The sequence below is a fragment of the Pseudorca crassidens genome, chromosome 8, assembly GCF_039906515.1.
Source record: "Pseudorca crassidens isolate mPseCra1 chromosome 8, mPseCra1.hap1, whole genome shotgun sequence".
Classification (NCBI taxonomy): Eukaryota; Metazoa; Chordata; class Mammalia; order Artiodactyla; family Delphinidae; genus Pseudorca; species Pseudorca crassidens.
Window position 1 is genome coordinate 2,261,693 of NC_090303.1, and position 25,620 is coordinate 2,287,312.

The following is a 25,620-nucleotide window of genomic DNA, read 5'->3' on the forward strand; positions in this document are numbered from 1 at the left end:
TAATTTTTTTTTCTTTTGGCCATGCCTCACGGCATGTAGGATCTTCATTCCCCAACCAAGGATCGAACCTGTGCCCCCTGCAGTGGAAATGCAGAGTCTTAACCACTGGACTGCCAGGGAAGTCGCCATACCCACTATTCTGCTACAACAAATCAATGTTTCACTGTGTTTGCTTCAGTACTTTTTAAAATTTATTTTTGCTGCATTGGGTCTTCGTTGCTGCTTGAGGGCTTTCTCTAGTTGTGTCGAGCAGGGACTACTCTTCGTTGTGGTGTGCAGGCTTCTCATTACGGTGGCCTCTTTTGTTGCTGAGCATGGGCTCTAGGCGCTTGGGCTTCAGTAGTTGTGGCATGCAGGCTCAGTAGTTGTGGCTCGTGGGCTCTAGGCACACGGGCTCAGTAGTTGTGGTGCACGGGCTTAGTTGCTCCGCGGCATGTGTGATCTTCCCGGACCAGGGCTGGAACCCACGTCCCCTGCATGGGCAGGCGGATTCCTAACCACTGCCCCACCAGGGAAGCCCTTCAGTACTTTTTTTTAAAAAATAAAATACTAGGGACTTCCCTGGTGGTAAAGTGTTTAGGAATCCGCCTGCCAATGCAGGGAACACGGGTTCCAGCCCTGGTCCGGGAAGATCACACATGCCGCGGAGCAACTAAGCCCGTGCACCACAACTACTGAGCCCGTGTGCCTAGAGCCCGTGCTCCACAACAAGAGAAGTCACCGCAATGAGAAGCCCATGTACCACAACAAGTAGCCCCAGCTCACGGCAACTAGAGAAAGCCTGCGCACAGCAATGAAGACCCAACACAGCCAAAATTAAATAAATAAATTTATTTTAAAAAAACAAAAAAAAATGTACCTTAACTAAAAAACACTTTAAAACAAAAAACCCAAACATGTAGTAGAACATCAAAAGATTACTGCTAATCACAAAAAACAGACATCTCAAGTTAATGAATTTAGTGCTTTTCTATGTATGGGAAGATGCAAGAGTCTGGGCTCATTGAAATCATTCCTTTGATCTGCACCTCAGCTATCTAGGGCCAGTGTCCTGCTTTTCTCCATCCCAGATCCTCTCCGCAGTAGCCTGATGGTGCGGCAATATTCTTTGTTTACTGGAATGGCTGGCAACATTTTTTGTCCACACATCACAATTCACTCACCCATTTTTTTTTTTTTTTTTTTTTACCCTACGTGGGCCTCTCACTGTTGTGGCCTCTCCCGTTGCGGAGCACAGGCTCTGGACGCGCAGGCTCAGCGGCCATGGCTCACGGGTCCAGCTGCTCTGCGGCATGTGGGATCTTACCAGACCAGGGCATGAACCCGTGTCCCCTGCATTGGCAGGCGGACTCTCAACCACTGAGCCACCAGGGAAGCCCTATTCCGCCATCTTGAAGCTCCTCCTCTGTGGCTCTTTTCTTATGAAGGCCCACCTGCTGACATTTGTGACTTCCTATTGTTTTATTCTCCATAGCGCTCGACTGTCCCTTCGTACTTGTTTTTGATTTTTTTCTCTTTTTTGGTTTTTCTGTCTTTGCTATGCTGATTTCAGGGTAAATTTGTAAGTGCTAGTATATAATTCACTGATTTTCTTTTTTTTTGGTTAATTTTTTTGATGTGGACTGTTTTTAGTCTTTATTGAATTTGCTACAATATTGCTACTTTTTAAAATGTGTTTTGGTTTTTTAGCCATGAGGCACATGGAATCTTAACTCCTGGACCAGGGATCGAACCTACACCCTCTGCCTTAGAAGGCAAAGTCTTTACCACTGGACCACCAGGGAAGTCCCACTAATTTTCTTTTTAACTCTGTGAAGTATAGACCTATCCCAAGAAATCCCAAGATTCCTGATTTTTTACCTAATGGTCCCAAATTCAAAAGATACAAAATGATACATAGCAAAGTGTTGCCTTATTTAACCCACTTCTGCTTTGTAGTTATCAGTTCTCCACCCTCCTTGCATCCACGGGACCATTTTCTTTTCTTTTCTTTCAAAGATATGATATGCATGTACAAATACATATGTAAAATACATATACTTATGTACAAATATATGTGTGTATATATATGTGTGTATTCATCTCTCTCCATCTATCTGTCTATTCATCTCTTCACTTTGTTGAAAGTAAATGGTAGCTTGCTAGGAACCATGCTCTGCATCTTGCTTTTCTCACGTAAAAATATATCTTTGTGACCATGATAACGGTGGTGGTGATGAAAAAAGAAGAAACGTAAATAATAGCTTTGATTTTAGGGTAGTAACTTTTCTCTCTCAGTAAATTGTTTATGAAAGTTCCAAAGAGTCTTTAATCTTTTGAAAATGTATTCTAAAATCTGCCAAGTATAATAAATTAATTCATACTAGGAAAAAATATATCTTGGAAGTTTTTCTGACTCACTTTGAGATGATCTTCCTCATTCTTTCATGTCTGCCTAGGAATTCATTGTACGAATGTGCACTGAACAGTTTACCCTGATGATGACCATCTTTATACTGAAAACAGTGTTCAGTAAATAAGCACATGCTGAAGTTATTCTGAGTGTATGAGTACATCTGCAAGAATGCACAGCCAGAGGAAGAACTGCTAGGTCAAAGTCTCTGTGTGTTTGTAATTTTGTTAAATGTTGCCTTTGTCCTCTGCGAAGACTCTACCAGTTAAGTTTCCACTAGGAATTTATGAGATTTGCTCCTGTTCGTCAACATGGTGTTTTATCAACCTTTTTATCTTTGCCAGTTGAATAGCTTTTAAAAAACTGTACCTCAGGATAGTTTCCTTTTGCATTCTGATGAGTGAGTTTGAGCTTTCTTTTTCCCACATGATTAAGACCCAAATTCTCCTGGGTTCTGCTTTTTTTGGTTTGTTGACCTGTCTTTTCTTTGTTTCTTTTGCTTGGAAATTTATTTTTAAAATCATTATCATTCTTTCATTTATGTCTTTAAGTGTATACTTATTTCTTTAAGTGTGTACTCATTTTAAAACCCTTTTCAAACAACTGGATTAAAAATAAAATCTGTCTGGAGATCATTCATTTCCTGATTAGTCACCATCTTTCCATGGCCTGTTTCCTCAGTGACTTAGAGTTTTGGATGGCAGACTTATTTTGAGTGGGGAGTTTCCTAGTTTCACTCCCATCTCTGATCTTCCGTGTTTATTGGCACCCCATGACTTCCAGACTTGTTAAATTTTTTCTATTTGTATTTTGTCTATTGTTGTTATAAATTTGGAATAAGGAGGTACTTGAGACCACAAACCCAAATCTGATATTTTTCAGAAGATCCCAACATATACATACATATATATATATATATATATATATATATATATATATATATATATATTTTTTTTTTTTTTCGGTACGCGGGCCTCTCACTGTTGCGGGCTCTCCCGTTGGGGAGCACAGGCTCCGGACGCGCAGGCTCAGCAGCCATGGCTCACGGGCCCAGCCACTCTGAGGCATGTGGGATCTTCCCGGACCCGGGCACGAACCCGTGTCCCCTGCATTGGCAGGCGGACTCACAACCACTGCGCCACCAGGGAAGCCCCCCAACATATTTTTAAAAGCAGTATTGTGACACAGACCTTTCAGCCTCCTACCTGCAACTGGGTTTCCTTTCTTCTATGAAAACAAGTCAGAAAAACCTCATTTTAAATGGAATCAGAAAACTCCTGAAGGGGGAGCTCTCATGAAGTTGCCGGGAGGAAAAAGAGAGGTAAGAATTGCTGTAACAAGGCCTGTTAGTGTAGAATTGTCTTGGTCTCAACTTCTTATCCATGATAATAAGAATGTTGCTTTTCTTCTGGCACAAGGAGGGCATTCTTCAACATGGGAATTTCTTCTCCTGATTTTAAGGGAAGGAAGATCCCTCCCCACCCCAGTAACAATGCACTAACCACAACTTGCAGCCAACAAGAAACTGCCACAACCTGGAACTCTTATTCTTTTCTAATGAACTTTTATTCAAAACAACCCTCCCCAATTTCCACCCAAAACCTAATAAAAACTGACCTTCCCTTTGTCTCTTGGGACTTGCCTATGGTTCACCACAGTGTGGACAAAGAATGTCTCCTGCCATGTCAGTAAACAGGACACGTGGCCCTCAAAAGCCATCAGCCACTGTAGTCTCATGCACTGTGCACCCTGAGGGGATCCAGAACGGAGAAAATCTGGACACTGGCCCTAGATAGCTGAGGTGCACATCAAAGGAATGATTTCAGGGAGCCCAGACTCTTGTACCCTCCGATACATACAAAAGCGCTAAATTCATTAACCTGAGATATCTGGTTTTCTTTAATTAACAGTAATCTTTCCATGGTCTGACTACCTGGTCTTTGTTGCAAAAACTCCTACATATTCTGGCTCCCCCCTTACCTTTTTTGGAGCAGTCCCTCAGAGCGATCTGAGAGGCTATCTTCTCTGCTTAAGTCCTCAGCAAGTCCACTGAATAAAACATAAATTTCGACTTTTAGGTTGTGCTTTTTTTTTTTTTCCAGTCGACAATAGCTTGTTTGTCCCAGATTGCAATTCCTCTGCTATTCCCAAATAAACTCAACCCTGCTTTTATAATTTGTCAATTATTTTATTTAAGATTACAGTTTCTTTGGTTAAGAAGGAATTCTGACTGGCCATAATCTATATTAACATTTCTCTTCCCCAGCCCTGCTTGGCTGTGCCCTCTGAGACCCTTTCTTTTCAGGACCTTCCCAGCCCAGTTACTAGCTGTTCCCAGCTGAGCCAGGAGCAAGAGAAATATGCCATCCCTGCTAAAAGTTGGGGAGTGTTGAGGTTGGAAGTAAAAATTTGGGAGTCATCTCATATTGGGAGGGGGGGAGCTGGAGGAGACTGAATAACCAGTGAGTATGGATAGCACACAGAGATAGATGTCCAAAGACTGAGGGCTATGGCACTCCAAAATATAGATGCCAGGAAGAAATGTAGGATCCAGCGATGAAGACTAGCTTGCAGAATTAGCTTGCGAGTTATAGTGAAAACAGCAGAGTCCCAGGTCTTGGAAGGCAAGTAAAGAAGGTGGGCAGGACCACTTACCCAAGCAGTTGTAACTGTTAGTCTCCAGGTGCAACAGTTTCAAAGCTGTGAAAGCTATGGGAACTTCTGGTTCAGATGAATGATCCAAACATAGTTCTAAAAGCCAGTTCCTCCTGAAATCCTAAACATGATGCAAAGCCTTTGTCTTAGGCCATGATGAAGGCCACAGACTGGGTGATTTATAAACAGCAGGAATGCACTTCTCCCTGTTCTGGAGGCTGCAGCAGGTCTGGTGAGAACCTACTCCTGGTTCCCAGACACCATCCTCTCACTAACCCTAATCTCTGGGCAAACAATGCTGTGACTTATACAAAAGGAAGCCCTGTTATTCTTAGTGACAGTCTACGTGCCTCTACCTGCAGTGGAACAAACATTTGACATTGAAAAACAAAGTCGTGATTACTTTCAAGACTGGGCCAGCTGAGGATCCTGAAAATATTACATGAGAGCTGGATAAACCTCAGTTAGGGTTAATTCCCATCACAAGAGTTATCCTCTCGTTACCCAATTCATACATCACCTGTCTTCTGCTAGATTTCTAGGGCTTTACCTGTGTAGCAGAAGCAGCACCTTGTTTAATTCAAGTTGCCAAATGACGACCTTTAAAGACATTTTGATTTTTCTTTTTACTGCTAAAGAAAACCTTAGCTCCATACTACTGCCCGGGTGGTGGGAACCACAGGGTCTCCAGCGGCTAGTCCTCTCCATCATTCTGTCCGATGACCACGTTGTGGCCCCTGCTGCGGCCTCTGGGCTCACGGAGCAGAGTGGGGAGCACGACTCACAACAGAGACCGAATCCAGGTGGGACAAAAGTTCGCACTGAAGTCAAGCGTTGGGACTTTGAACACTGTTCCGAGGAAACACCGCCAAAGACTTTTTTTTAAAGGATCTCTCAATTTCCAAACCAGAAATACTGAAAAAATAAAGTGTGTGGAAGACGTTTACACGGTAATTTTACTACTGATACACAGTTGGCAGAAATGGCTGTGTGCTGAGTTTTCCCAGGTACTTATTTGTCCTTTTTAAAAAATAATTAATTAATATTTATTTTTGGCTGCGTTGGGTTTTCGTTACTGTGCATGGGCTTTCTCTAGTTGCAGAGAGCAGGGCTACTCTTCTTTGGGGTGCACGGGCTTCTCATTGCAGTGGCTTCTCTTGTTGTGGACCAGGGGCTCTAGGCATGCGGTCGTCAGTAGTTGTGGCTCGCGGGCTCTAGCGCGCAGGCTCAGTAGTTGTGACGCATGGGCTTAGTTGCTCCGCGGCATGTGGGATCTTCCCGGACCGGGGCTCGAACCCGTGTCCCCTGCATTGGCAGATGTCTTCTTAACCACTGCGCCACCAGGGAAGCCCTGTCCTCGTTTTTTTTTAATGCATTAAATGAATGGGAGGTTGACAAGAAAATCTCTGTCGAATTTCTTGGACGGCAGGGAGGGGAGGGCGCACCAGAACTCTGAGGCCGGCCTCGTCCCCAGTACGCCCCATGCCTCGCCCCGCCAGCAGCGCCGCCTAGCCCAGGCCAGCACCGAGGCAACGCCTCTGTCAGCAGCGCAGTCACGTCCCCGCCACGCCCTGAGGCCTCGCCCGGCCACCAGCGCGGCCACGCCCAGGCCAGCACCGAGGTGACGCACCGGCGCCGGGCAGTTGGTAGTAGGAGCCCGAGTTCTGCCCCTGGAGCTGACTGGCCGGCTGCGGCCCCTCACACTGCCCCGATTGGCTGCCGCTGCTCCCGCTGTGACCGCCGGTTGGCCCAGGCCGTTGCCCCGGCGACGCGGGTTGCTGTGGTTCCGCGCCGCGCTGAGAGTTTGGGGTTGGTCCCAGCCGCCCGCTGGAACAGAGTGGCCTCGGACGCTGCAGGTGGCAATCACCCAGACCCTAGGCCGGCAGGTGAGCGGGGTCAGACGGCCAGTGGGGTCCGGGCAGGGAGGGGGCCGCCCGTCATCCGGGCCGGGGGCGGGGTACCTCGGGACCTGCTGTCTACTCGGCGTGTGTGTGCCCCTGCTGTATACCCTGCCTGGACGTGTCCCTGCTGTATACCCGTGTGGATGTGCCCCTGATGTATACCCTGCCTGGACTTGACCGCATGTCCCGAATAGTGAGACGCCTGCATACCTGTCAGGTGGAGGAGGACAGACAGAGCAGGAACAGGGACCCGGCCTCTGCAGCTCAACCCCCGCGTCGGTTCCTGGTTCACCCGAGAACAGAGAACAGCCGGTCCAGCGTGTCTCCCGGCATGAGGAACACGAGCAAGGAGCTGCACGGCGCCGCAAGCCGCTATGCTCCCTGCGGTGAGTGACCCGAGGAGAGGAAACCCGCGTTTGCTCTGCGGCTGGACTGGCTCGGCTGGACTGGCTCACACCAGCGGGGGCTGCCGGGAGGGGACAGGACAACACGGGGTACCCTCAGAGAAAGCTGCGCACTGCCCCTATGCCCCAGTGTGGAAGCAAGGCTTAAAGGGTAGCATGGGGGGGGAAACTAGGTTTGTTAGTTTGCTTGTTTGTTTTTTTCCCTATATTCAACAAAAGAAAGCCAGGCTACCCACTGCTGTTGGAGCGCCTCAGTTTTTGGAGCGATAGCGTCTCTGAAAATTTCTCTGTAACAGCAACCCTGTGTAAGTCTCACAAGGGTCTCCCTGTATGTTGGCTTGGGCACTTTCATTTTCAGCTGCATCCCCATGTATTTCATTGATCACCTATCTCTTGCTCCTAATTTAGACCCCAACCAGGGTAACTATGTCTCCTGCTTTAAGCAGTGGGACACAGGAAACAAGCCTCTTGTGGAGGCTCCGATGGCACTGGGCTTGTCACTGTGAAACTGGAAGAAGGGAAGGAGGAAGACCTGGGTGCTGGAGTCTGATTTTGCCTTGATTTTTATGCTGCCTCATCTGGAGAAGGGCTGGAGAAGGAGGGAGGAGAAGAGAGCCCCAGAGCTCGGCTGGGAAAGGCAGGGTGAGGGCTGGCAGGGGGGCTGCGGGCAGAGGGACCAAGTGTGGTCTTCTTCACAGTCTCAACATGCTTCTTGCCTGGAGCTCTGCTGTGGCCACTATGGGTGGGTCCGTGGCTGTGCTGGGAATGGGGCAGGGGACACGAGGCCTGGGTGTCTGTCTCCATGGTGGGCTCTCAGCCTGGGTCTGACGTCTCAGTGCCTTAGTGTGTGGCCTCCCCGTGTGAGCAGCGCAGAAGACGGCGACACTCGCCAGGTGCTCTGCTAAACACTGTCACACTAACACTGAACTTCAGAACAACCTGCCGAGGGGCCCTTAGCCCTGGTTTATAGGTGAGGAAGCCGAGGCTCAGAGTTTCAGGAGGCTGCCCTGTTCTCCAAGGCCGCGGCGGCCCAAAGGCCGGGCTCCAGAGCCCCGTGGGATGTGCCCTCAGACACCAGAGAGCTGCGGGGCTGAGTCCCTTTGCGGTCTCTCTGAGCCTGGCTCCTTATGGATGAAGCAAGCACGCGAGGGGACAAGGGAGCCCGTAAAGGAATCTACATGGTAGTTAAGTGATCTGGCGCCATACAAGTACTGATAATGTTTGAGGACAAGACAGTTCTCGTTCCTTTAACCCTGTGTGTGTGTGTGTGTGTGTGTGTGTGTGTGTGGTGACAGTTGGTTCACAGTGACTCGTGTGCTGGCTCTCTGAGCAGGGCACGCAGTGATAAACAGCCAGCTAGGTTAGAGCTCAGTGCCTGCCCAAAACTTCCAGTACTGAGAAGTAGAAGCCACTCTGTTCTCTGTGGATTAATTAGTAATCAAAACACAGAGAGGAAAAATAAAGCTGGAACCGAATGCCTTCCCTCTAAAGGAAAATATTTGCGCTGAATACAATCAGATAAGATGGTCCTACCCATCCTCCTAGCTCTTAAATTTCTTCTCTGTGAGCTTGGGCACACTTCTTTAAAGCTTTCCCAGGGGGTGGTTTCTCATTTTCAAAACTATAGTGTTTCCACTATACTGTTCATCTAATTACTGTTCTTTAGATATATAAAAGATTTCCCATGAACATTCATTGTCATGCAATGAAGTAGCTTTAGTTCCAAATACAGACTGGGTGGCTAACTTTTAGCTTCAGAGGACGGTGACTTCTTGTTCCTGGGAACCATGTGTGCTTGTGTAAAGGGATCTATTCAGCGCCGCCTTCCTGTGCTCCTACTGTACCAGTCGGGGTTCTCCGTAGCCCAGCGATGTGTGTGTGTGTGTGTGTGTGTGTGTGTGGAGAGAGAGAGAGAGAGAGAGAGAGAGAGAGAGGGAGGGAGATTGACGGGGAGATTCATTTATTTTAAGGAATTGGCTCACACAGATGTGTAGCAGGCAGGTCCAAAATCTGCAGGCCGGAGACCCAGGGAAGGGCTGATGCTGCAGTCCTGAGTCCAAAGGCTGTCTGGGGGCTGAATTCCTTCCTCTTCAGGAGACCTCAGTCTTTTCTCCTAAATCATTGAACTGATGGCATCAGGCCCACCGACGTTAGGGAGACTTACCTGCTTTAGTCAGAGTCTATTGATTTGACTGTTAATCTCCTCTAAAAAGCACCTTCACAGTAACGTGCCGGACTAAACATCTGGGAACTGTGGCCTAGCTAAGGCGACACAGAAAATTACCTTCACACCTGCCAGGAGCCAGTGCTATGTTAGACCCTGAATGCCATGCTTTTTTTTTTTTTTTTTTTTTTTTTTGGCCACGACGCACAGCTTGTGGGATTTTAGTTCCCCGACCAGGGATTGAACCTGGGCCCTCGTCAATGAGAGTTCAGAGTCCTAACCACTGGACTGCCAGGGAATTCCCTGAACGCCATGCATTTTTGACAGCTGGTTCCAGTAAGCTCGTAAATGCAAGAGTTACTTGTGCTATGATAGTGGCATCTTTCTTATCTCACACTCCTGGATTTTGTGTCCAAAGTTTTCAATCAGCTGGGATATTTGTTCTTATATTTGGACATGCGGTTAATCAGTTTCTGACACAAAGAGTCACCAGCACACCAAGAGCCCGAGTGTCCCAGGGTCTTCTCTCTGTGGAGCCATAAGTGGGCCTGATCACTACAGGTCCCTGGGCTTCTGCCCACACCTCTCGCTCCTGGCAGGGACCCTCACAGGTGGTCACAAAGCAGCCTGCAGGGCTGTGACTTAGGTGCCCACTGAGGGGGCCTCAGGGCTCTGACAAGACCAGTTCAGCTCACACACACACCGCCCCCCCCCACCCGTGGCCACGCTGGGTGGGGCGGGGGATTCAGATCGATGGGGACGGAGGGCAGGGAGCAAGCTTGCCTTCATTCACCACCCCCGTTTGTCCTCCCACCCTCCTCTTCACGGGACCCTCTCCCCTAGAAATCCCACAGCTTTATCTACACACCGCGCTTCACCCTTGTGGGACCAGACTTGATGTTTCCATGGAAGCCACGCGCAGCCCACCCCTGCCAATCTGCGGCCCCAGACGCTTCCCACAGCATGAGGATGCCCGGGACAAAGCCCCGCCCCCCCTGCCCCGCCCCGTTCAGCCACCCTCCTGAGTGCTGCTCTCCTTTCCTGTCTGACGACTCGTCCCGCTTTGGCCTCAAGCAAAAGGAAAGCGGTGGGGTTCAGATAACATTGTTTGCCAGTGAAGCCTCCCTGATGGCGGCACGCAGTCCTGCATCTTTCTGCTCCTGTCAAATTAGCAAACCTGTTCAGTTAGGCTCTTACTTCTGGTTCAGTGTTTGTTTGTTTGTTTTTCCAATTGGAGTATAGTTGATCCACAATATTGTGTTAGTTTCTGGTGTACAGTAAAGTGATTCACTTATCAATATATATCTATTCTTTTTCATATTCTTTTCCATTATAGGTAAATATTTAGTAGAGTTCCCTGTGCTATACAGTAGGTCATGATAGATTATCTATTTTATATATAGTAATGTATATATGTGAATCTCAACTGCCTAATTTATCCCTCCCACCCACCTTTCCTCTTTGGTAACCATAAGTTTGTTTTCTATGTTTGTGAGTCTATTTCTGTTTTGTAAATAAGCTCATTTGTATCTTTTTTTTGATTCCACATATAAGTGATATATGTGGTATTTGTCTTTCTCTGTCTGACTCTGACTTACTTCACTTCGTATGATAATCTCTAGGTCCATCCATGTTGCTGCAGATGGCATTATTTCATTCTTTTTTATGGCTGAGTAATATTCCATTGTATATATGTGCCACATCTTCTTTATCCATTCATCTGTTGATGGACATTTAGGTTGCTTCCATGTCCTGGCTATTGTAAATAGTGCTGCTTATGAACATCGGGGTGCCTGTATCTTTTTGAATTAGAGTTTTCATCTTTTCCGGATACATGCCCAAGAGTGGGATTGCAGGATCATATGGTAGCTCTATTTTAATTCTTTTAAGGAAACTCCATAGTGTTCTCCATAGTGGCTACACCAATATACATTCCCACCAACAGTGTAGATGGGTTCCCTTTTCTCCACACCCTCTCCAGCATTTATTATTTTTTAAATTAATTAATTAATTAATTTTTGGCTGCATTGGGTCTTTGTTGCTGTGCGTGGGCTTTCTCTAGTTGTGGTGAGCAGAGGCTACTCTTCGTTGTGGTGTGCGGGCTTCTCATTGCAGTGGCTTCTCTTGTTGCAGAGCGCGGCTTCAGTAGTTGTGGCACGAGGGCTCAGTAGTTGTGGCTTGTGGGCTCTAGAACACAGGCTCAATAGTTGTGGCACATTGGCTTAGTTGTGGGATCTTCCTGGACCAGGGCTCGAACCCGTGTCCTCTGCACTGACAGGTGGATTCTTAACCACTGCACCACGAGGGCAGTCCCCAGCATTTATTATTTGTAGACTTTTTGATGATGGCTATTCTGACTGTTGTGAGGTGATAACTCATTGTAGTTTTGATTTGCATTTCTCTAATAATTAGTGATGTTGAGCATCTTTTCATTTGCCTATTGGCCACCTGTGTGTCTTCTAAATGTTTATTTAGGTTTTCTGCCCATGTTTTGATTGGATTGTTTAGATTTTTGTTATTGAGTTGTATGAGCTGTTTGTATATTTTGGACATTAAGCCCTTGTCCATCACATAGTTTGCAAATATTTTCTCCCAGTCCATAGGTTGTCTTTTCGTTTTGCTTAGATTTCCTTTTCTATTCAAAAGCTTATAAGTTTGATTAGGTCCCGCTTGTTTATTTTTGCTTTTATTTCTATTGCCTTGGGAGACTGACGTAAGAAAATGTTGCTACGATTTATGTCAGAGAATGTTTTGCCTATGTTCTCTTCTAGGAGTTTTATGGCATCATGTCTTATATTTAAGTCTTTAAGCCATTTTGAGTTTATTTTTGTGTGTGAGAGAGAGAGTGTTCTAACTTCATTTATTTACATGTGGCTGTCCAACTTTCCCAACACCACTTGCTAAAGAGACTGTCTTTTCCTCATTGTATATTCTTGCCTCCTTTGTCACAGATTAATTGACCCTAGGTGTGTGGGTTTATTTCTGGGCTCTTTATTCTGTTCCACTGATCTGTAGGTCTGGTTTTGTGCCAATACCACACTGTTTTGATTACTGTAGCTTTGTAATTTCATCTGAAGTCTGGAACAGTTATGTCTCCAGCTTTTTCTTTTTCCTCATTATTGCTTTGGCAATTCTGGGTCTTTTGTGGTCCTATATAAATTTTAGGATTATTTGTTCTAGTTCTGTGAAAAATGTCATGGGTAATTTGATAGGCATCATGTTAAAGCTGTAGATTGCTTTGGGTAGTATGGCCATTTTAACAATACAGTAAGTCCCCTACATACAAACAAGTTCCGTTCTGAGAGTCCAATTTGTTCATAAGTCCAACAAAGTTCGCCTATGTACCCAAATAACACAATCGGCTATATAGTACTGTATTGTAATAGGTTTATAATACTTTTAACACAAATAATACATAAAAAACAAACAAAAAGTAAAGAAAATATTTTTAATCATACAGTACAGTACCTTGAAAAGTACAGTACAACAGCTGGCATCCAGGGGCTGGCATCCAGTTAACAGGCAAGAAGAATTACTGACTGGAGGATGGAGAGGAGGTGGGAGATGGTAGAGCTGAAGGATCATGAGCAACAGGAGTTGGAGGGCAAGCTGCAATTTCACTCATGCCTGATGTTGATGGCACAGGTTCTGGTTCCTTGCTGGAACCAGATGCATGTTCACATCTTTGAAGGTGTGCAACTTAAAGGTTCATATGTAGGGAACTTACTGTATTAATTTTTCCAACCCAAGAGCATGGGATATCTTTCCATTTCTTTGAATCATCTTCAGTTTTCTTTATCAATGTTTTATAGTTCTCAGCATATAAGTCTTTTGCCTCCTTGGTCAGGTTTATTCCTAAGTTTTTTTTTTTTTTTTTGTCTTTTTGATGTGATTTTAAAAGGGATTTTTTTTTTTTTTTACTTTCCCTTTCTGATATTTCATTGTTACTGTAAAGAAATGCAACAGATTTCTGTAATCTTGTATCCTGCTACCTGGTTGAATTCATTTATCAGTTCTAGTAGTTTTTGTGTGGAGTCTTTAGGGTTTTCTATATATAGTATCATTTCATCTGCATATAATGACAATTTTACCTCTTCCCTACCAATTTGAAAACTTTTTATTTCTTTTTCTTGTCTGATTGCTGTGGCTAGGACTTCTAATACTATGTTGAATAGAAGTGGTGAGAGTGGGCATCCTTGTCTTGTTCCAGAGTTTAGTGGGAAGGCTTTCAGCTTTTTACCATTGAGTATCATGCTGGCTGTGGGTTTGTCATAAATAGCTTTTATTATGTTGAGATATGGTCCCTCTGTGCCCACTTTGGTAAGAGTTTTTATCAAGATATCTCAGTGTTTTTAAAGTTCTAAGTTGATCAAATCTTGGCTAACATTTGGTCACATAGTCCAGAGGCTTGCCCACGTTTTCAGTGCTTTGGGATCTTTCAGGAATGTGCACTCCCGGAAATGCAGTCTAGTCCCAATTTATGGAGGATTGAAGGAGAAGAGAGAGAGCTGCACATGTAGGGGATTTGGATATCTCACTGGGAGGCTAAAAGCCCCAGGGAAGGGCTCTGCTCTCACTGCTTTGGGACAGAGGGGCAGCCAGCAGCAGAGGGGCCAGCAGGCCTTCTAGAAGGTGCTTGTCATCTGCTGGGCGCCGTGGCTGCTGCTCGTGGCCTTTAGGGACTGTTAACTACACGACTGGCAGGGTTATGCCTCGGGTGACAGGCATTTACAAGAGGGCAGTTTCACCTGTGCTGGTGCCCCATGTTGATGTCCTCTTCTGGTGTCCTGGGAGGGTGTGACGCCCTCCCTGGTGTAGTTATCTTCTGAGCAGTGGACCAAACCAGCCTGGATTCCGTAAGTAATGACCTGACCCTTGGCCTCCTCTTCCCTAGATTGGTATTACCACCTTCCTGTGAAGCAGTCTGAGAAAGCCGTGGATGCCCCGCCAGCGTCCCAGATCCCAGGCCTCAGTGACCTGAGGGCAGCCCCCAGTGGGCACACGCCCGGGGCACGAAGGTGCTTGGTGAAGGAAACGGACTCAGAGTACGTGAAGCTGGCGAAGCAAGGTGGCCAGCCCGGTAAGCACTGCAGGCTTGTGCTTTGTGGCGGGAGTGACACGGTCGTCTGGTCATTGTGTCCTCCCTGTAAAAATATGTGAAGTGTATGAGCTTTGCCCAAGGCCGTAGGAAGTCCAGGTCAATGGATACAGTTCAGGGTGCAGACTCTTCAGGGGCGTGCTGCCGTTTATGGGAAAGACCTACTAGGCTGTGAGTTCACCGAACTGGGATTTTCCTTCTGAGTGACACCCCTGTGGTGACTCCCTGTCTAGCTGCAGTCTCTGTCTCTGCACTGCAGTCGCCCAGCTCAGGGCCACCCCTTCCCCAGTCGCCTGTGAAGCATCTTTGTTCCTGTTGCTCTGTCTCATCATCCCTCATCCTGTGTATTAATATCTTCTTGGTAATGGGAGGCCAGGGATGAGTGTCCATGGTGATGTTTATGAACACCACACTTTTACCCATGATGTAACTGAGAAAGGCCTGTTCAGCTGTGCTAATTAAAGTTGCTGGTCAAGTTAGGAGTCACATCTATCTAGCACATCTTCTGGCTGGCCTTTGTGGTGAACGAGCCTGAGAAACGCTGACCTTTCTCTCTTTCTGACCCCTGTTCCTGCTGTGGAGATTGTCACGGGGAGAGTGGGCGACATGGCAGAGGGCAGCACCTGGCTTTAATGGTCAAAAGCCCGGAACAGACCATGTGATTCACTGCGTGTAAAGCACAGAAGGTCCACCACCTCCCCACTCCCCAGCCACCAGTTAGGACATTAGTGGGACTGCTGGCAGAATCTGAACAAGATCTGTAAACTGGATAAAAGGATTGCATCACACTAATTTCCTGATTTTGATCACTACACTGTGCTTATGTCATAACTGTCTCTGGAAGCCTCCCAAACGGTCCCCCAAACAGCAATGACAGTGACAATACTAATGGGTGGGGGGGGGAGAGAGAGAGAGAGAGAAAGAGCAATAAAGCAAATGGGAAACAAAACGCAGCATTTGAGGAATCTGGGTGAAGGGTTTAGGGGAATTCATACCATTTTTTGGACCTTTTGTCTAAGTCTGAAATATTTAAAAATGGAAAGTTCAAAAAAGAAAAAAGTTATACATGTCTTTCTAATAGTAAGAACCGTCGAACAGTCGATGCTGGCCGTCGCGCCCGCTTAGCAGGCAAGACTAGTCGCTCCCGCTTCCCCGCCTGACTGACCCCTGCCTGGGAAAAGCCCTCAAGCCGGGGGAGGGGGACGAAGACCTGGCAGCAAGTCGGGGGGTCGGCGGGAGCTAGAGCCTGAGCGCGTCTCTGACCCTCTCAGCCTGGCTCCAAGCGGGGCACCGGTTAACACTCCCCCTGCCCCCAGGATTTAGAGGGGCCGGTGCCCCGCTTCCCACCGGAAACCTGGAGGGGGCGGCTCACCCCAGAACTGCCGCGTGGGGGGTGGAGAGCAGACTGTCCTGGCCAGAGAGAGGAGCCAGGGCGCAGCCCCCCGGGGGGCCCGAGGAGTTCTGTCCCCGCAGATACCGCCCTGGGGCAAGGACCCCTCCCCCTCCCCCCCAGAGACAGGGAGGAGGTGGCCTGCGGCGGGGCAGGGGTACAGGAGGGATGTCCTCTGGGCACCAGGCAGCACGAGCACTGGCGGGTGAGGACACCGCGGACACCCCGGCGTGCTGTCCCCGGCCCAGTGGAGTCCAGGAGGAGAGCCGGTCCCCTCGTCGCTGCGACCTGCCTGCTGGTAATGCGCAGGCCGCTCACAGCCGTGTCTTTTTGGCCTCGAGATCTGTTGAAGCACTTTGCCCCCGGGACCAGTAAGGGCTCCCCCGTGGCCTACTCCTTGCCAGACTGGTACGTCCACCACAGCCAGCCGCCGACGGCCGACCGGAGGCAGTGAGTATCCTGACCCCCGCGTTGCGGCCCCGCCCAGGCCTGCGTCCCCAGCCTCTGACCTCCGCGCCCGGCCTCTCCGCCCGCCGCCTCCCTGCAGCCCACTGTCTCCGGGAGGCTGGGCGCCCTCTTCCGTCCCGTCCTTGCTGGGGGTCGGCTGGTTGCCCAGCTTCTCCCCGCCGCTGCATCCCGGAGGGCCCTTCCCTCTCCCCTCCCCTCCCCTCCCTCTCCCCTCCCCTCCCCTCCCTCTCCCCTCCCCTCCCCTCCCTCTCCCCTCCCCTCCCTCTCCCCTCCCCTCCCCTCCCTCTCCCCTCCCCTCCCCTCCCTCTCCCCTCCCCTCCCCTCCCTCTCCCCTCCCCTCCCCTCCCTCTCCCCCTCCTTCTCTGCTAAGGGCCTGGACTTTATCCTAGCAGAACCAGGAGCCCAGAAAGTGAGGGGGGTGTGGGTGGGCGGGGACTGGAGAAGGTCAGAGCTAGGTGCTGGGGCGGGGGGAGGGGGAAGGAGGGAGGCAGAGAGGGGAGGTCAGGAGGTGGCCCTAAGCCGCGGGCCGGGGCCCTTCCGTCCGTTTCTGCAGGGTCCCCGCTGCGTCCATACCGGATTACATGGTTTATGAAGAGTCTAACCGCGATCACGCCAGTGGCAACTACGAGTCCAGAAGGGGGCCCTTCGACTTTGACATGAAGACGGTTTGGCAAAGAGAGGCAGAGGAACTGGTAAAGGAGAAAAAAAAGGTGACTGGAGCCCCACTAGATGGCATGGTTTTGCTTGCCGCCCGGAGCACGCCCCGCGATGTGCTTGTCGGCAGGGTGTGTCCCGTGGCCCCGGGATCTGCATCTTAAGTTCGATCTGCTAAAAGGCCAGAGGCCACGGGAAATTAGCTTCCTTCTTCTCCTTAAGAATGCGACCCTTGAGGTAAGATTGCCTTTTACTGAGTGTGTTTTAACCAGCTGACACTCATCTCTGGGAAGGTTGGCCGTCACTTCTCATCTGCCCAGATAGAAAGGACATTATCCAGTTTCTGAACAAGCCCGTTCTGTTTAAGGGTTTAAGTTAAAATTCCCCGGAATACCCTGTACGGACAAGAAGGGAAGAGGAGACGCTGCTTTTCTTCTGTGCAAACCCTGGGTATTTGTATTTGACCTTGAAGGAGCACCGACTGCAGGACACACACTTTCAAGGCATTTCTGTTTCAAAGGCACCCTGTGAAGGCCATCTCGGGTCAGTGGCTTTCTGGTGGCGGTGTCTCGGTTCATGGGGCTGGCGTGGCTCCTGGGACGTGGGGATCTGTGGGTGAACTGGTGACGTTCATGTTAAAACCGGCAGTGGATCCTGACGATGAGCAAGGTTGGCCGCCCTCCCCCCGCACGACAGGGGAGCGGCCTCGCTGGCTGGCAGGTTCCTCGCCTGACCCCAGCCCGCTTCGCAGTGTCTGCTTGGAAGAGAAACCCTGGAAGTTTATTCCGGGGCTTGCAGAGTTGAGCACTGTGCAGTGTCAGCTGCGTGCAGCGGGCCGGCTGTCTGTCCTCAAGACACCCTGTCCCAGCCCTGAGCCTGGCTCTGGGGGGTTGGCATGTTCAGTGAACGGGCTGCTCCTGGTGACACTTCCCAGCAATAAACAGAGGCTTCGGATGCTAACCAGGGTCACGGTGCCCATGCCCTATAAAAGGCTGGATGCTGTACTGCCGCCAAACCATTGACAGAGCCATGCAGGGGCTGAGAAAGTGCAGGGAGCAAACCCTTCTAAGTCAGGGTATCGTGTGTCTCTCTGTACAGGTGAGGCTACCAGCCATCAAGTCCAAGTATCCGAGCAAAGCCGGGACCCCGCTTGGCCCCAAAGACCCTGCAGGAAGCAAACTATCCTTTCCCCCCATGTAAGTGCACAGGCTGCGCCAGCGTGGTCTGGATTCGGTTTGGGTTTGATCTTTGGTCCAAGTGACAACAGTGACAACCATGGCTCCAATACACGATGCTGATGCCGGCCTAACAGTATTCGCTTCCCAGCAGCAGGTTGTGGTGATGTGACTTCAATGGCACAACTTCCCATGGCCTGGCCCTGTCTACTGGCCTCCTCTTCCATTTTCCCTTCCCTCTGGGTGCCCCCTGGGCCCCTGTGGACCCATCCTCCCCCGCCCTGAGCGCTGAGCTGAGCTCTCTCCTCTGTCAGCCTGTGTCACCCAAGCTCACCCTATAAACTTGGGGCCACATGTGTGTGCTACTCAGTCCTGACGTTCTCTGTCCCCAAGGCCTGAACCCTGGTGTCTGCGCCTGGTGAGTCCTTGGCTCTGCATTCAGCTGGAACATCTGTCAGGCGCCCTGACACTTCATTACTCGCCCAGCTGGAGCGGGGGTCCCCGAGGCCTTCTGTTTCTCTTCCCGTCCCCAGAATCTCACTGTAGTGCTAGAATTAATGCTGTTAATTGTCTGACTACTTCTTACAATTGCTTCTCCTCTACTGAGGCTGGGGGAGGAGCAATCAATCAGTTACATTGTGTGACAAATGCCATGAAAGCACCACACTCAGACTGGGAGGGCAAAAAAATTATATCTGTCTATCATCCATCAACTATCTATCTATCTATCTATATCTGTATACCTCTATGTCTTTCTATCTATATCCATCTATATTTCTATATCTACCTATCTATCTATATCTATCTATCTATCTATCTATCTATCTATCTATCTATATATAGAGAGAGAGAGAGAGAGCACGCCAGAGCCATTAGGAAGACTCTTGACAACAGAGTGATTTACAAGTAAGAAACCCAAGGGTCGGAGGGCACAGGTGATATGCGTCACCTGTTTTACATCTGATCTCCCCGCCTCTCCTAATGGAGGTTATGATAAGGTCTGCAAAGATGTAAATGACAGAGAGAAGACAGAAGTGTGTAAAGAAGCAGCAGATAATCTTTAACATGAACAGGGAAGAACTAATTAAGAAAGTAACAATTTGTTTGAAAGTGGTAGAGTCTGAGTCACTCATCCCTCCCCAGGGAAGGGGCGGTTCTTTCATAAGAAGGCATCCCTGGGAAATGCTGGAATAATTCTTCTCTTTGGCTGTTCTGAAGAAAGGTTTTGGAAACTGAACTAAGTGTGCGCTCACTGTGTACAAGGATGCTTGGAGGTTACTTCCTTATGCTTAAAAGTGGAGAGAGATTGAGAAAGAGAGATAGAGGGAGAGAGGGAGAAGCATCTCTGTTGTGTCTTCAGGGACAGTAACGCATCTAATTTACCATCAGTATGTTCGCTGAGAACGCTTCTGGATTACCCTTCACCTTTGTACTTAAGTACTTAATTTTTCTCTTTTTGAGGCCTGGTCAAAAAATCAGTTCACCCACAAACGTTTCCAAACTTATTAGCAATGGATATAACGCTGAGTGGTTACAGCAGCAAGCAGACCGAGACAAGAGGACCCTGCAGACATCCAAGGCCTCTGCTTCGTCTCTGTCCCAGTCTCCGTGGGACGCCGAGCCGCCCCCAGACCCGGAGGCTCCGGAAGGCGCCAAGGAAGGCCCAGGTGAAGTGCACGGCCCCTGAGACCCCTTGTCTCATTACCTATATCATAATGAGTGATCTAAAAACCGCATAAAAAACCTGCAGAGTTATTGAGGTTACAGTTACACATGAGGATAATATATATTGTGCTTCTTTCCTCTTTATTCAGATGAATAGCAAAAGTCATTATTTCTGTGGCTTTACATTTTATTCTAGTTGTCAAAAATTCTGATGCTTTATGTGTTGTGCCACACACATGATATCAGTTTTAGTCTCCTGGGTCCAAAAGATTCTGATCCCTGCAATGCTTGGTCCTCTCTGAGGCAGCTTCAGATAAAGCCCCAGTTCCTGAAAAGAACTCACAGTTCAAGCTTGAATTTGTTCCATTATCAGCATTTCTTAAACTTTGTCATTAAACTTTGAATAGCTGAGACATTTCCGTGAAATTAGCTGTTCAAAAAGTTTATTAGTTTGATTTTCAACAGTCACTGTCACAGGGACAATTAGTCTTATTTTGGGCCATGTCCATCTTAAGGTCTATCGAGTATGATATTTAGTTTCTGTAGCTCTAGAACTTATTGACCATTTGCCTTTAGGAAACTTATTTTCACTCCGAGGCTCCATTTCTCTGATTAAGGAGGAAGGAGCTGTGTTGTGTCTCTTCAAGCATCTCAAGTGTTTTATGTGATGTTTTGTAAACATGAGCTCTGCCCATCTTCCAGGCCAGTGGGCACCACACTGGCCTGGCCAGTGTCTTAATGATACCCTCTCTCCATTGTCATCATGATGCCATTTTAAGTCATACAAACTTTTACTGATTTTTAAGGAATTATTGAGAGTAATTCTTTTAAAATTAGCCTCTTTTATTAAATTGAACAACTAATGCACTTGTCCTTTATTACAGAGTCTTCTCCTCCAAGTGAGTATTTATAGAGAAACTGACCTGCAACCAAGTATAAAAAGTGTCTCAGACACAAAAACAATTGATGGACATAGTTCTTCAATCTGGAGATGATGCATCTCAGAAGCCTGTGAGGTCCCTCTCCAAACCACCCGTGTTCTAACTACAAAAGCTGGTGATATCTATGTCTTTAAAAAGTCAGAGTTCTAGGACTTCCCTGGCGGTCCAGTAGTTAAGACTCCGCGCTTCCATTGCAGGGGGCACAAGTTCCATCCCTGGTCAGGGAACTAAGATCGGCATGCTGCGCAGAGGGGCCAAAAAAAAAAGAAAAGAAAAGAAAAAAAAAAGTCAGACTTCTAGAAACACAGTTTGGGGACAGCAAAAGAAGGACCACTTACATTATTACAACAGAATTATTCTTTTATGCATATCACACAAGATAAAGCATATTTCAGTTTACTTCAGAGGCATACATTTTATTAGACACTACGTGAGAAATGTGGGTTTAAATAATGGTAAAGAAGTGAAAGGCCAGGAGAGGCCTCTAATTTAAATACAGGTGCCCCTATATACACTACCAAACGTAAAATAGATAGCTAGCGGGAAGCAGCTGCATAGCACAGGGAGATCAGCTTGGTGCTTTGTGACCACCTAGAGGGGTGGGATAGGGAGGGTGGGAGAGAGGGAGACGCAAGAGGGAGGGGATATGGGGATATATGTATATGTATAGCTGATTCACTTTGTTATACAGCAGAAACTAACACAACATTGTAAAGCAATTATACTCCAATAAAGATGTTAAAAAATATAAATAAATAAATACAGATGCCCCAGGCACAGAGACCCACCTGCACAGGGTCTCTGAGGGTTTTTAGTATTGTTTTTCTGCATGGTCTTAAGTAGATAGAATTTACCTCACCACCACCAAAATATCTGATCTGGTCTAGGAACTGTCGTTGGACATTAAGGTGACACACTTTCTACTGGGAAATAAATCACTGCAGTGCTATATACTCCACGTGTTTAAATTAGCAGCAAGACCCTCTTAATCTCAGAGGAAATTTTTAACAGTTCAAAATTAGTGGAAGACTAAGTAGGCTTGGTAAAGCCCCTGTAACCTGGAAGAATCACCGTCTGGCTGAGCAGACCTGCCTCTGCGCATGTTCTGGGTCGCCGAGGTGTCACTGCCCGGGTGCCGCCCCGCCCTCCCCAGAACTTCAGATCCGGCCGCGGCGCGCTGGGGCTGACCTCGGCCACTCGCTGCCCTCTGTCTCCCGTTCCTCCTCCTCTGTCCATCCTGGATTTTAACGTGATGAACAGCAATCGCCCACCGGAGCTTGCCTTTTCCGACCCGAGCCGGCCGCTGCAAGTGTCCGGACCTCATCAAGGCTTCTTTAGTGTGTTTTCCCTCCACCTGTCGCAGGATTGTCATTTTTCACTGCAATTTTTGCAGCCGCTCGAGGTGTTTCTGACACGCCAGATAGCTAGCTGGCCTTTTAGATGAGTGGCACCGTTAACGCGGGTGCGCAGGGTGCGGTGTCGGGGTGCACGGTGGGGGCCGGGCAGCATCCCCTGGGGCCGCAACAGCCCGGTGGAGCTGAGCCGCCCCCCTGCCCAGGCCGCGCCCCACTGCGCGTTCAGCTCCGCCCTCCTGTGTCAGCAGAACCTTCCCGGCACTTGCAGGCTTGACTCAGCGATCACCAGCCGCCTGCAAGTTGGAGGCTGATGTTTCCGACGTGCGATTTGTGGCTGCGGGTAGGACCGTGCACTAGCCTTTTGTGTAAACTTCAGTAACAATCCTTATAAATAGGTGCAGAGGTGCATGTTTTCTTTTAGTTAAAATTAATAGGTTCAATTTTTTAATTTATAAAACGCGCCATCTTTTGTCTCTTTGCCCTTAAAGTCTTATCTTTATTTTGCACTGCAGGTCCAGTAGCACCTCCAACTGCCTCAGCGCCCGCGGAGCGCAGATAAACCCCGCTGTGATGTGCAGCTAGGACCTATGTAACAGCTATAGTTATAAGGCTCCTGTTACAGTTTGTTAACATAGATTCTCACGAAATGATCCATCTTAGAACAGATTTGACGTCGCTGCTGCGTAGATGGTGCCAGTGTTGGGTTTTGTTTCTTGCATCCCTCTGGGACGCCAGGCGCATGGGCTTTGCGCCACTGCGCCTCGCTGGCCTGGGAAATCCCAGGGTCTCGGAACAGGCCACTTCCTTCCCACCCTCGGCCGACGTCACCACCCGCGTGTGAGCCTCTACTGGCACTACTTCTGTTGAAATCTACGGTTTAGACTCTTAACCGGAAATAACTCACCCAAAAGCTTTTTCACTATTTGGTCCTGTAATCTTTGTAGGAATAATTTTTCTGTTACAAAAAGTATTTAATTCCAGAATATTGTGCAATAGTTTATATTAAGAAACAGATTAATTTATTATGCCTTGAAATTTTAAACATTTAGTATGAAAACATTGTAGCATTTGCTAGTTTTAAATGTTTGAAAATATTTTTGGCATAAACTGAAATCCATAATAGTGAACATTTATTATTTTGTATTAAGTAAAAATATGTTTAATTTAAATATTTAATTTAGTAGTCTTAACAAAAATGTTTTACTACTCAGACAATTCTCTCAGTTTATAAATTTCATTGCTATTTATATGTAATTAGCATAAAAATGTAGTTTTATATTTTGTACATTTAATTCACTCATAAAATAATAATATTCTGCTGGAAGATTTTCAGAGAGCCAAGTAAGTTCAGAGATGTTTTAGCTTCTTTCCCAGAATAAACTTATCATGCATTTGCTCACGTAAAATCTAAACGTTTTCAATTAATTCTTTAAACGATATACTGAACTGAACGCATGGATGCATGTGGTTGGGTAACTACACAGCTCAGAGGACGTGAGTGGCGCGTGCGGTGAAGGGAAAGAGTCTGCTCTAGAGGAAGGTGACGACTGTCCCTGGTTTCTCCCCTCCCCCTTCCTTTCTCTACTTCAATCCCTACCTCATTCTCAACCCGCCACCCCCCCCCCCAAGAAAAAACCATCAGGAACAGGTATCAGTAGCTTAAGACCCTTCGATCCATTTTGAGGATATTAGAGTAGCAGAAACCCGTGGTTTTAGGGAGAGGACAGAGTTTGGGGCAGGGACCTGTGATCAGATCTCGGCTCCATGCAGGGCACCTGGGGTCTGTTATTGAAAAAGCCAGTCGTGCAGTTAACTTTCTGCTTGGTAATAGAAAACAAACGTTATGAAAACAGAAGATTTGCACATTCCATCTAATTGTTCTGAAGTAAAGCACTTTTGCCAAAAGATCAAAAATATAGCTAGATCATACTAAATATAAATTGTCAGTTAAAACCAGCAAAAGAAGTGTTTAACGAAATAGTACTTTCACACGTATGTGCATGCATGCACACTCACACACACCCTTCCAGTGTCGTGATGTTTTTCTGACAGGCTCAACACAGCCCAGCTCACAGAGCTTAGCTCTGAGCCTTGGTTTCCTCCTTTATCAAAAGGAGATACTTCCGGGACTTCCCTGGTGGTCCAGTGGTTAAGACTCTGCGCTTCCAATGCAGGGGGCACGGATTCCAGCCCCAACAGGCCATCCCACAAGCCATGTAGTGCGGCCACTAAATACATCCATAAATACATAAATAAAAAGGAGATACTTCCTATCCAAGCGCTGTCATGATGATTAATCAAAATAAGTTTCAACAAGGTTCCTGACACAATATCTGACACTGTACTCAATCATTCTCTCAGCTTTCATAAATCTAATATTCAATTTGGTGGTCAACTTGCCCATGAAGGGAGCCCCAGATACACATAGGAAAGCCAGCATCCCTGGAGAAAGCTGGGATTCTAACCTCTGTTAACTGATTTAGTACAGAGCCTGAGATCTGCCTGAAATGGGCCCAGAGGTCACGCTCTATGAAAAGCAAAGTAGAAGTTAGTGGAAGAGAGGAAAGACGGAGAATAGCTTCAAGGAGGAGAATGCAGAGCAGTACAATAACAAGTAAGGCACCATGGAAAGAAAGTGGAAATAAATGTCAGGAATTAGAGCAGATATGATGACGGAAGAGAATGAGGTACTTCGCACCCTACAAAGGGCTTAACTCGAGCCCAGGAAACATCTTCAAAAATTGGCCAGATTGTACATTAAAAAGCAGCAGAGGAGCTTCCTGGTGGCTCAGTGGTTAAGAATCTGCTTGACAATGCAAGGGACAAGGGTTCGAGCCCTGGTCCAGGAAGATCCCACATGCCGCGGAGCAACTAAGCCCGCGCGCCACAACTACTGAGCCTGTACTCTATAGTCCGCGAGTCACAACTACTGAGCGCATGTGCCGCAACTACTGAAGGCTGTGCGCCTAGAGCCCATGCTCCACAACAAGAGAAGCCACCGCAATGAGAAGCCCGTGCACCACAACGAAGAGCTGCCCTGGCTCGCGGCAACTAGAGAAAGCCCACGGGCAGCAATGAAGACCCAACGCAGACAAAAATAAATACATTAAAAAAAAAATCATAACAGGCTTTTGTATCTCATCTGACCCTCGTCGACCCCTGCAGCAATGGGCATCGTTCGCATGTGAGGGATGAGTTCAGCAAGTCACCGGCCAGCACGAAGTGCGGCCAAGGGCACCAGGGTAATTCACATGAGGGAAAATTCACTACAGACAGCACCAGTTAATGGTTTAGAGCGAAAGCAATGGGGCAGAAAGCTCGTGGAAAACGGCCTGCAGGCAGAGCCATGTGGATAACC

General features: G+C 47.7%; 1 protein-coding gene across 7 annotated transcripts; it reads left to right on the forward strand.

Moving 5' to 3' along the window:
* Positions 1 to 6,697: 6,697 nt before the first annotated feature.
* C8H7orf57 (chromosome 8 C7orf57 homolog) lies at positions 6,698 to 23,674 on the forward strand. Of its 7 annotated transcripts, XR_010945345.1 has the most exons (10): positions 6,702 to 6,929; positions 7,166 to 7,334; positions 14,411 to 14,596; positions 16,346 to 16,454; positions 17,026 to 17,182; positions 18,225 to 18,322; positions 19,763 to 19,968; positions 20,851 to 20,865; positions 22,511 to 22,665; positions 22,775 to 23,674. XR_010945345.1 is itself a non-coding variant. In XM_067745636.1 (9 exons), exons 2-9 carry the CDS (start codon positions 7,280 to 7,282, stop codon positions 22,819 to 22,821), a joined length of 825 nt encoding a protein of 274 aa, XP_067601737.1. In that variant the 5' UTR covers positions 6,698 to 6,929; positions 7,166 to 7,279; the 3' UTR covers positions 22,822 to 23,674. The 7 variants fall into 7 exon arrangements, 6 of the variants coding, with proteins under 6 accessions (XP_067601737.1, XP_067601736.1, XP_067601733.1 ...); XM_067745636.1 differs by lacking the exon at positions 22,511 to 22,665 and having other exon boundaries at positions 6,698 to 6,929; positions 19,811 to 19,968; XM_067745635.1 differs by lacking the exon at positions 22,511 to 22,665 and having other exon boundaries at positions 6,702 to 6,933; positions 7,143 to 7,334.
* Positions 23,675 to 25,620: the final 1,946 nt, after the last annotated feature.

Coding starts and splice junctions, on each gene's coding strand:
- C8H7orf57 (XM_067745630.1), top strand. CDS start 7,103: ATGTATACCCTGCCTGGACTTGACCGCATGTCCCGAATAGTGAGACGC. Junction 17,183..18,224: donor TGGTAAAGGAGAAAAAAAAG/GTGACTGGAGCC, acceptor CTCTCTGTACAG/GTGAGGCTACCAGCCATCAA. Junction 18,323..19,762: donor AAACTATCCTTTCCCCCCAT/GTAAGTGCACAG, acceptor TCTCTTTTTGAG/GCCTGGTCAAAAAATCAGTT.